General features: G+C 46.2%; 1 protein-coding gene across 1 annotated transcript in view; it reads right to left on the bottom strand.

The window, feature by feature from the left end:
• Positions 1 to 28: 28 nt before the first annotated feature.
• B3GNT2 (UDP-GlcNAc:betaGal beta-1,3-N-acetylglucosaminyltransferase 2) overlaps positions 29 to 11,249 on the bottom strand; it is a 30,946-nt gene continuing 19,725 nt past the window's right edge. Inside the window, exon 2 of the mRNA XM_004580111.4 lies at positions 29 to 2,533. Coding sequence (XP_004580168.2) covers positions 1,331 to 2,524 — 1,194 coding nt within the window. The 5' untranslated portion in view covers positions 2,525 to 2,533 and the 3' untranslated portion in view covers positions 29 to 1,330. The remainder of the gene's footprint in view (positions 2,534 to 11,249) is intronic.

The raw sequence follows: 11,249 nt of genomic DNA, 5'->3' as shown, positions 1-11,249 counted from the left end.
TCATAGATCATAGATTACACAGTACACATAAATAAAAATACATCAACTTTATTTTCACTTTTTACAGTCCCCATTATCGCATCTGATAAGAATTCTCATCTCTATAAACACAAAAATAGTTCAAGAAAGCAAGTTATAAGATAGTACATATAAGCAACAGTTTGGCAGAATTTTACCAACTCTAACAGTTCAAATCCCCCCAAAATGAATTTTAAAATTCAAAAATAACCATTAGCTTTATTTAACATATTGTATACCTTAACATTTAAAATATCATGCTCTAGTTAAATATTTCATTAACAACACTGTATACAAATAAAATATTACACAAAATATATTTAAGAAAATGTTTTGCTCTTTGATCTAAATAATAAATAAAAACACAGGCACTTCTACACTGAGACAGAGAAGTAATCACTATTCAGAAGGATTCTGTATGAGCAACTTGTGAAAATATGGCGAGAACAGAATCCTGGAGTCTGAAACGACCTCCCAGTGATGAAGCAGGTGTGCGGCTTCACTCTTCTCCCTTCAGGTTCAGAAGGTACATATTCATTCTTGGTCCACGCTGAAAATGCACAAACCCAGTATGGCTATCAGGGGTGATCCCAGCTGGAGTTGGTCATTCTGGAATGATACTCATCTCATTTTGAGATACTAAAAGCAAGTAACTAAGATGGTACCAACAAACCAAATACAAGTAAAAATTAAATACACTCTCTCGTTACGGCCTTTATAAGACCACAGCAAGAAAAACTGGATGAGGGCCACACAAGCATGTTCATTTTGCAAAATGAACTAACTAGATTAACACAAGAAAATACTGTTGCGTGGCAGGAAATTCTAACAAAGAAAAATGTGGACAATTTTTCAAACTCTTTCCAAATGACATGAAAATAAGGGTAATTCCTCTTCACAAAAATCACTGACTTGTGTATAACAAAGTCTTTGTAGTCAATGTTTATAAACACTTGAATTATACACAAATCAGCATTACAATGGGAAATAGGAATGTTATTCACACAGAAGGACAAAATGGTGAATTCTAGAAACTTAATGATCTCAGGTGGAAGGGGGACACATTAGAAAACAGTGACCACAACACCCACCCAGTGGAAAGGATCCAAGCCAATCACGCTACCCCCTCCTCCAAAAAACAAATACAAAAAACACTATCTTCTGCGTTCTGCTTCACCAAGGGCAAGTGCTAACCTTCACAGGGAAGAGGCAGTCTCCAGGGCGTAGCGCACAACCACCCTGACCGGAGAACCCTACAAGGGAACTATTTCAGGATATGCCTTTCTAACGCAGAATTTAGCCTGCATCTATTTTAGCATTTTAAATGAGCGTTTTGCAACTGAGACCAAATGTCAATCATCTCCTGAGGTTTTCGACTATGCACTAACATCAGGTCTACATAGGAACAAATGTTATTCTTGTTTTTTTCCTCGATGTCGAATGTCCTGAAGCCTTTGTGCTTCTCGGGAACTAGGCCAAGTTTCTGAAGGCACATCCCCGTGTACACATCATCAATGGGGTAGAGGTGGACACGCTCGGTGGCATTATACAGCCGTAGCGCCAGGGAACCCGAATAGAGGAAGCCACCCCCCCCAGCATATGGTGGGTAGACCCCCGAGTACACCACTTCTGGGATGTAGTACTTGAGTTTCTTATCCCGGTGTGGTCCAGCATTGTGAATCACATCGCCGATAAACAGATCTTTGGCTTTGTTCCTGGCTAAGCTATTCAAGTAATTCAGGATGTGGTGGGTGTTGACGAACACATCGTCGTCGCCCTTGAACACGAACTGGGTGTCTGGGCAGTTGGTGCTGACCCAGCGCAGGAACAGCACCTCCTTCAGGGACAGGTTGAAGAATGTGTCCCTGTAGTTCCACAGCAGGATGTCTTGGTGCTTCTCACTCTCGAACTTCAACATATCTGACAGGTCAGGGTGGTTGTCCTCGGCTGGGGTCTGACCCAGCAGGAAGACACGCACCACGCTCTGGTTCCCCACCTGGGTCTCCTGACCCCAGGACTCCCGAATCGCCTGCCTCCGGGCAAAATGGGACGTGAGTGACTTGATGGCCAGCAGCAGGAAGGGCTTCTTGGCACACTTCCCTGGCTGATCAATAAGCAGGGAATAATTTCGACATCTCAGATACAGCAGGAAGTCTTTAAACCTGTCCGGCAAGTTTTGAAAATCCGTCACCACCGATGGGACCCTCAAGTCAGGCTCACAGTAGTTCAGGTGGCTTACGTTGGAGGCCCCCAATGCCTCCCCCGTCTGGTTGGCCAACATGCTCAGGATGGGGTTGTACTTCCTATCCAGCTTTTCTTGCTCTCTGTTCCAATAGGCCTGGGGAGGGTTGGAGATCTTCCAGAACTTTTCTTTGGGTATTATCACTTCCCCCTTTCCATTTTTTTCTTGGCTACTGCTTTTGGAGACTTCCATAATCAGATAAATGAAGACATTTGCCATCATCAGGATACCCAACAACTTTATTCTTCGACGTCCAACACTCATGTCTCATATCTGGAATACAAGGGAGAAGAACAATATGCTAATTAGGAATTTGCATTTGCACTTTCCTTGCCTTTTTGTCTTCCCCAGAGCACAGACTCCAGATTTGCATGGTCCTGGTTCAAACCATGGCACTCGCTTTCCGAATTTGTGACCTTCAGCAAGTGATGTTTAGCTTCCCCATCTATAATGGGGATGATAACCCTCTTGAGAGGAATTGTGAGGAATCTATAAGCTTATATGTAAAGCTTCCAAAACAGTGTCTGTCCTACAGTGAGCACCACAGAACTGACTACTGGCACTGCTATTTCAGATATCCCAAGGGCAGAGCCCTAAATAACCTCACTGGTCTCCAAGTTCCTTGCTTACAAAAGCACATACAAATGAGGGTTTTGCAAACTGATTTGCCTACAATTCAGAACAAACACATTTTATACTGTGATCCATTATACACATGTGCACACATTCATAGATATATTTAAAGATATGTGTTGTAAGCCCAGTACGATAGCATAGTGGTTAAAGTCCTCGCCCTGAACGCGCCCGGATCCCATATAGGTGCCGGTTCTAATCCCAGCAGCCTTGCTTCCCATCCAGCTCCCTGCTTGTGGCCTCAGAAAGCAGTTGAGGATGGCCCAAAGCCTTGGGACCCTGTACCTGTGAGGGAGACCCAGAAGAGCTCCTGGCTCCTGGCTTTGGATTGGCTCAGCGCCAGCCATTGCAGCCGCTTGAGGAGTGAACCACTGGACGGAAGATTTTCCTTTCCGTCTCTCCTCCTCTCTGTATATCTGCTTTTCCAACAAAAATAAATAAATCTTATTTTAAAAAAAGAGATGTGTGTTTGTACTGTATTTCGTTCCTTGCCATTTACTCGCAATTTTTTCCTTCCTCTTTAGTGTGCTGGTCCCAAACATGAATTACGTTGGAACCCACCATTTTACACAGGAACCCAAGTCAGAGAGATTAAGGTGTTTGTCCAGAGCTGCAGAGCTGGGACCTGTAGAAAGCACCGACCATTCTGCCCATTAGGAGAAAAAATAAAAAGATTCCAATAAAAAGACCTTCATTGCAATAGCACAAAACTGAGAACAAGAACCAAAGTTTGGTCAATGCAAACAATGGAATAATAATAATAATAATAATAATAATAATAATAATAATAATGCTGTGGGCTACAGTGCCAACATCACATAAGAGCTCCACTTTGAATCGTGGCTGCTCCACATCCAGTCCAGCTTCCTGCTAATGCACCAAGGAAAGCGGCAGAGGATGTCGCAAGTGTTTGAGCCCCTGCACCTATGTGAGGGACCTAGAAGTTGTTCCTGGTTCCCAGCTTTGGACCAGCTGGCCCACCTGCAGCTGTTGCATCCCCTTCTCTCTCTCTGTCAATGATCTCTTCCTCTTCAATTCTGCCTTTCAAATAGTAGATAAATTGACTCACAAACAAACCACTGCACCAGCAACAGCATTAAACGAGGAAGCCAAACCCTGTATTTTCATTTATATTAATTTCATCAACAAGCAAAATTAAGCTAGGCCCTCAAACTGTAAAAGTAGTGGCACTAAAGGACAGGTTGGAGAGGGACAGGTGGGAACTTTCTGGGGTAAAGAAATCTACCATGTCTGCTTTGATCTGGGTGTTGGCTTCAGGGTTGTGTATACTTTTTTTTTTTTAAGATTTATTTATTTTTATTCAAAGTCAGATTTACAGAGAGAAGGCAAGTCAGAGACAAACATCTTCTATTTGCTGGTTCACTCCCCAAATGACCACAAGAGCCGGGGCTGAGCCTATCACAGCCAATCTGAAGCCAAGAGCTTTTTTCAGGTCTCCCATGTGCGTGCAGGGGTCCAAGGCTTTGGGCTGTCCTCTGCTGCTTTCCCAGGCCAAAAGCAGGGAGCCAGATGGGCAGTGGAGCAACCAGGAAACGTACCGGCACCCATATGATCCCAGCACAAGCAAGGTGAGGACTTTAGCCACTAGGCTATTGTGTCTGGCCCGGTTGTGTTTACTTCTTAAAACTCAGATACTTTAGACTTAGGCACAAAAGAAAAAAGTTTTAAATGGTTTGGTTAGATGACTCTGGGTTTCTCCCACTGATGCCATGGGTGACTAGCCCTTGCCCATCCATTTGGACAAGTGCAACGCTGTAACAGACAATTCCAAAAAGTGGATGGTGACACCATAAAAGCATTATGAGAAACTCCTTAGGAGGTTACTGTTCCACAACTGGAAATTTATGTGTTTACTCCTCAAAAGCCTGCAACCTGTTCCTGGCCAAGACCAGAGCTAGCAGCCAGGGGTTCAATCCAGGGCTCCCACAGGAGTATCAGGAACCAAATGAGTGTCACGTGGACTTTCACTGCTGCTCCCAGGGTCTGCATCAGCAGGAAGCTGGACTGAGGAATAAGAGCCCGGGCTGGTGTTGTCTTCACCAGTATTTGAACTGTTAATCCAAACAACATGCCCTGTGACTATTTAAATCACTTTTTAAAATATAGTTTTCAGTTTGGTGAGTTCTTACAAACAGTCCTAAGGCAAAAAGAGTATGTCAAGCTCAGAATGCTGTGATCCTATCACATACTGGATAACCAGGATTGATCAACAGGAATTCACATGCTCTTCTGTGTCTTAAAATCCACCTAGCCAACCTTAATCTAGCGGCTTGTATTCACTACTGCTCAACAATTTCAGCTATGAACAAGGGCTGTTGGTTTTGTTTCATTTACTGTGAAGCCAGCCCTTATTACACGCCCCACACTCCTGCAGCCTGTGCACATGCACCAAGCATGCCAACCGGGAAACGATGTAGGTACTCTCAGCCACCAAGCAAGCCATCTCCCCTCACTACCCCAGGTCCCCCGCCCCATCTCTCCCCATCTCCACCTTGCAAGGTTCTCACCACAAAATCAGCAACAAAGAAGGCTTTCCATAATCATCCTTCCAAAGACAGCGGCCACAAGACATTTGTTGTTCCCCAATCACCGCTTAAAAGTACCCCAAGTAACATAGTCTGAAAAATTGAAAATGACCACACCCACCTTTCAGGACGACCAATCCTCCCCCTCTTAGATCAACTCCTTTCAAGTGTTCTTCTGGACCAATCTTATGACCTCACTAATGCAGACTGAGTTTGGCACTCTCTGGAGGCCTAACCCTCTTTGTCAGGGGCCTAACTGCAGAGACGAGAAAACTCAGCCACTCACAAAGCTCTGGCCTGGCTACCTGGTGCAGATGAAGAAATCAGGGACCGCTTCAGAAAATGATTCACAAATACATTTCAAGCACCTTTTGAGAAGTGAAAGGCTCTCAGGTGGGACAACCCCTCTGAAGGTAATGAAGCCTTGACCAGTCCTGCTGACCTGTAAGTCCTGAGCCCTTCCTGGTCTGAAGGAAGAGCTCACAGCAAGTGCGTGGAGACAAGAGGACAATGTTTTGAGGAAGTACTAGGGAAAAAAACCAGCACATCACAACAGCTAAGTCTCTGGCAGCAATTTTCAGCTTCAGTAAAGGAATTTAGGCACCAACAGGCTACAGAAATTTCTACAGTGAAAGAAGGCAGTTTAAGTAAAGATAAAGGGAAACCTAGGACTTCACACAGCAAGCTGAGAGGTTCCACAGCCAGGTCACCTAAAGAGGTATGCTAAGGGGCAGGTTCAGCCTAGAGGTTAACCTCCAGCTGCGAGGCTCACATCCTACCCTTGCAGTCCTGGCTCCACTCTTGATCCCTACTTCTTGCTAATGCAGTCCCCGGGCAGCAGCAGGTAATGGAGCAAGAGGCTGCACTCTTGTTGCCCACTTGGGAGACCTATATTGAGCCCCAGCTTCCGGCTGTGGTGGAAGTGTGTACATGCTTACTTGCCCTCTCTCTTAAATAACCTTTAATATGATAAACACGGGCCTGGCACAGTTGCCTAGTGGCTAAAGTTCTCACCTTGCATGTGCCAGGATCCCTTATGGGCGCCAGTTTATGTCCTGACTGCTCCGCTTCCCTTCCAGCATTTTGCTTTAACCTGGGAAAGCAGGTAGGATGGCCCAGAGCCTTGGGATCCCAAACCTACGTGAGAGACCCAGATGAAGTTCCTGGCACCTGGCTTCAGATCAGCTCAGCTCTGGCCATTATGGCCACCTGGGGAGTGAACAACTGGATAGAAGATCTTCCTCTCTGCCTCTCCTTTCTGTAAAATCTAACTTTCCAATATCAATCAATCAATCTTCAAAAATGATAAACATACAGGGTAAAACTTTGTGTAAAAAAATGACTTGAGGTAACTTCACAAGCATGCAGCTTATGTGAGAGGCCACAGATATCCAGAGTCATAACAACCTTAAGTAACAAGTTTCTATCACGGAAAGCATCAATCCTTTCTCAAATTCTTCAAGGAATAAGTAGGCTTGGTGACCCTGACCAAGATTTCCAATTTCATCCTCTACAGTTCAGTTCAGGTTTTCACTTCCTCAACTAAGACCCAGCTCAAGACATGCCCTACTTAGCTTGGAGAGCTTAGTGATGTGGGTTCTAAGATGTAAGCAGCACAGCTGAGCTGAGACAGTCTCTGGCTTGTCTAGATAGAAGGTGCAACCACATTCTCTAACCTGGTCAGGTCCTCTGTGAAGTCTCCACGGCTGCCTCATGGGTATGGAGTCAGGAGCCATTAGAGCATGACCAAGGGTCTCCCAAAAGGCAGAAACGAGGGCAGCAATAAAGCTCCCAGCCTCTCTTTAGAAAATGGGCCAGCTTTTCTGGTCAGCCTCCTCCAAATCCCCAAAGGCTCCATTTTGGGGAAACGCTTCCCAACCCTCGCTAAAAGGCATTTCTTCCCAATCGACCTGCGAACGGAGGGGGCAAGAGCCAAGACACTCAATGGTACACATGTGCCAAGGGCGGATGTCATCTTTTGCTTGTGACTAGGGCACAGTATCTCACATGAGAATGCTGTTTTTGGCAGACTTTTAGAACAAACTGAAGTTCATGAAGACAGGATAAAGTTCTGACTCCCATAAAAATATCTGTGGGAAAAACTCTCTCTAAATATCTCACTGCCTACTCCCACTGCAGACAGAAAGCCCAACTCCATGTCCTTTTCTGAGCAGGAAGTTACGCTGCTTAGAAAGAATTTCAGAATACGTAAACCCCCAAAGCTGGGTAAAATGTTACAAAATCCTCACTGTGGAAGTTTTTATTCTCACAGAAACAAGAAAATCCCAAGTGCAAACAAAAGAGGCACCTTTGCTTGTCACCTTGTTCCCGACAAGGACACAGCAGTTTGAAAACTTCCAATGCACCTCAGTGAGTTCTGTTTAATGAAAAATAACTTCCTTCTTTATTTTGCGATTAAAATATCTAGAAAGGTAATATGTAGAAACTGTGAAAATGGCAGCTGAAAATGGATTAAAAATAGCACAGATGCTGTGTGTAAACTATGGTGAAAATCCAGATAAAATAGCACACAAAACAAAATGGGTAGTAGGATCAGTGGCTGTTTGAACAACCTTTACCTCCACTACCAGCTTTCCCTCTGAACAGCCCCTTGTGCAAACTTTCAGATGCCCAGGGCTGGCAGATGCATGCCCCACTATGGGACTCCCACCGTCACAGCCTGCTTTGCCAGTCCACCATGGCTGTACACCTGACACCACACTGTACCACTGTGCTTGACTCCTACAGTGGTTCATAGGCCCCATCCCTATATCACATCCACATCTTCCATTCTGCTGTCACCATCTATTAGAAAGATGGCATTTGTGGCACATCTAGTCAGGTTTCCACCTGCAATGCCAACATCCCATGTGGGAATGTTGGTGTGAGTCCCAACTGCTTTTCTTCTGATCCAGTTTCCTGTCACCGCACATGGGAAAGCAGAAGATGGCTCAAATATCTGGAACCCGGACTCGGCGGCGTGGCCTAGCGGCTAAAGTCCTCGCCTTGAACGCACGAGGATCCCATATGGGCGCCAGTTCTAATCCCGGCAGCTCCACTTCCCATCCAGCTCCCTGCTTGTGGCCTGGGAAAGCAGTTGAGGACGGCCCAATGCTTTGGGACCCTGCACCCACGTGGGAGACCCGGAGGAGGTTCCAGGTTCCTGGCTTCGGATCGGTGCGCACCGGCCCGTTGCGGCTCACTTGGGGAGTGAATCATCCGACAGAAGATCTTCCTCTCTGTCTCTCCTCCTCTGTGTATATCTGGCTGTAATAAAATGAATAAATCTTTAAAAAAAAAATATCTGGAACCCTGCCTTGCATGTGGGAGATTAGCATGGAGTTCCTGGCTCCTGGTTTTAATCTAGCTCAGATCTGGGGAGCAAACCAGCAAATGGAAGATCTCTTTCTCTGTGTCTCTACCTCTTTCTTTTCTCGCTGTCACATTGCCTTTTAAATATTTAAAATGTTCTTAAAATTTCTACAAGAATTCCTAACATAGTCATAAAATGTAAACACATCCACCTTATTTTTAAAAAGATAAGCCAGGAATGAGCAGCCAATTCTATCAGGCAGATCTTCTAAACACCCCTGTTCTCATGTCACCAATGGGGAAAAGGAGGTCCTGGAATGGGGTGGGTAGTCCTGGATTTGCCCAGGCCCCAGAGCTGGCAGATGGCTGAGTCAGGATTGCAACCCAAGTGACACGGCCCCGAATTCCACGGCTGAGTTACATTGCAGCAGTGGAAAGCGTGCTGGGTTCCTCTTCAGTGGCTAACCTTCTTGGAGCTGTTGTTTTTAGAAAGCTTTATATTTAAACCCACAGAATCACTGAATCACTGTGAGTCCAAACTCAGCTACGGGAGGCAGGACAGCTTCGTAAACATTGTTTACTGAATGATTATGCTACAGGAAAAGCTCCTGGCACCATGCAGCCCATGTCTCTGCTGTGTCTCTCCTAAATGAGGGAAAGCAAGGCTCGGGGAGGACTCTGCTCCTGGCCAGGGAGTGATATGGTCAGGGCTTGGGCATGGCATCTCCTTCTAGGCTGCTACCTGACCCACTGCAACATGGAAAAGGTGACCACATTTGGAGGACAGACACTCACACGTGCGGACTTTCAATCTGACCTTGGGAGGCCAATTTCTCAAGACCTTACCTTCAGTGTGAGGCTGGATTCCTTTTCTCCTCCCACACAAACCCATACTTTTTTAAGAAATCAATTTTCCTGTTCTGCCATCTGGGAATCTGTGATCCCACCGGCACTCCCATCCACGGACTGACAATGCTGCTGGGCTCTGTGGACTTCACTGCAGTCAAGGCATGCACCTTCAACCACCTCCTAGCCCACACAGGCCTCAGAAAGACAGGTCACCCAGAGGCTCACTCACAGGCCCACAGCTCACAATTATGGCAGGATCAAAAGGCTTCTCCCACCCCAGGACTCCCCAGCACTTAAGTCATATGCTGGCCACAAAACCTGGGTGAGTGTGGCTGGTGCAACCAACAACAGCCGCAGGACTCTCACAAAATTAGGCATTCTGCAGGGGGGTGGCGGGGGGAGCTCAGCAGTCAGATGGACACCAGGGATGCCTAAACTAGGAGCACACCCAAGCCAGCCCTAAAACCTGGGCGAGGCCATGAGGGTCAGAGAAAGCCAGAGTATTCTTGTAATCCGAGGTGAAACACATCAGTCACCTCCACCCAATCGGCAGGAAATCCACCTCCTTGTATATAGAAAGGCCCTGATCCCTGCTGACTCACAACCTACAGATCCTCAAAGAACAAGAGTTCACACCCTCTCACTTGGGGAGAACCTGTCAATCATCCACTTGTTTGTCACCTGCCAGGCCCTGCTTTCCCAGGAGCCTGCCCAGCGTGGCTTACCTAAATCTTCACCTCCTGAGATATCCCATCTGTTGTCTGGTCTTTGCCAGCCTCTTCCAGGTTCTGCTCAGACAAGCAGCTAAGGAGGCAATTTGCAGCTAAGCTGAGAGAACAGTTCCCAGCCCTCGGGGCAGATGGGAGAGTGTGGCGGTGTTCTGAAAACCACACTAGCCCAAACCTAGAGTGTGTTCCTCCATTATAGCAAGGTGCTGGTCCAGCTTCTTAGCCCAACTGATTCAGGGGAGTCCCAGGACTGCCCCCACTCACCACTCACCGAAAGGCTGGTGCGAAGCTGAACAGATGTGTCCACTTCTGTACTTTTGGTCTGAAAGTCACAGAACACCAGAGAACATGAATTTGGTTCCTAGCCATTAGTTTCACCCATCATGTTGACAAATCAAAGAGAAAAGTGCTGATAATGAACCTGTTCACCTACACATCCCCACAGGCAACACCGCAGATCAAAGTGTCCCTGGCAGACCATGTGCAGGTCCTCATTCATTACAACTCCCCTACAGCTCAAGCAATATTGATCAACAAAATTAATGACAAAACTCATTCATGAAATGAACACATACAGGACTTTAAGAATAAGAAATAAACACTCCCAGGACCACCTCGCCCTGCCCTGAGCCAAACTAAAAAGGGATTTGGGTCCTCCAGGCTCACAGATATTGGAGGAAGATGGAAAACTAGTGCAGCATCTAGAGTCAGAACAGAGCTAAGTTCTGGGTATGGAACTATCCGTGTGTCCTCCAGTAACCTACCTGGCTTCTCCAAGCCTCAGTTTCCTCTTTTACAAAAATGGGGTGCTATCACTTGCCACACAGTGGGTTGTCTACCTCCCTACGGGCACCCAGAAACAGTCCTGCTTCCTCCACCAAACACTGAAGGCAGGCACAGCTTTTAGGCTTTGTCCTTCAA

The sequence above is a fragment of the Ochotona princeps genome, chromosome 8 (genome assembly GCF_030435755.1).
Source record: "Ochotona princeps isolate mOchPri1 chromosome 8, mOchPri1.hap1, whole genome shotgun sequence".
NCBI lineage: Eukaryota > Metazoa > Chordata > Mammalia > Lagomorpha > Ochotonidae > Ochotona > Ochotona princeps.
This window is presented reverse-complemented; position numbering and strand designations above follow the sequence as displayed.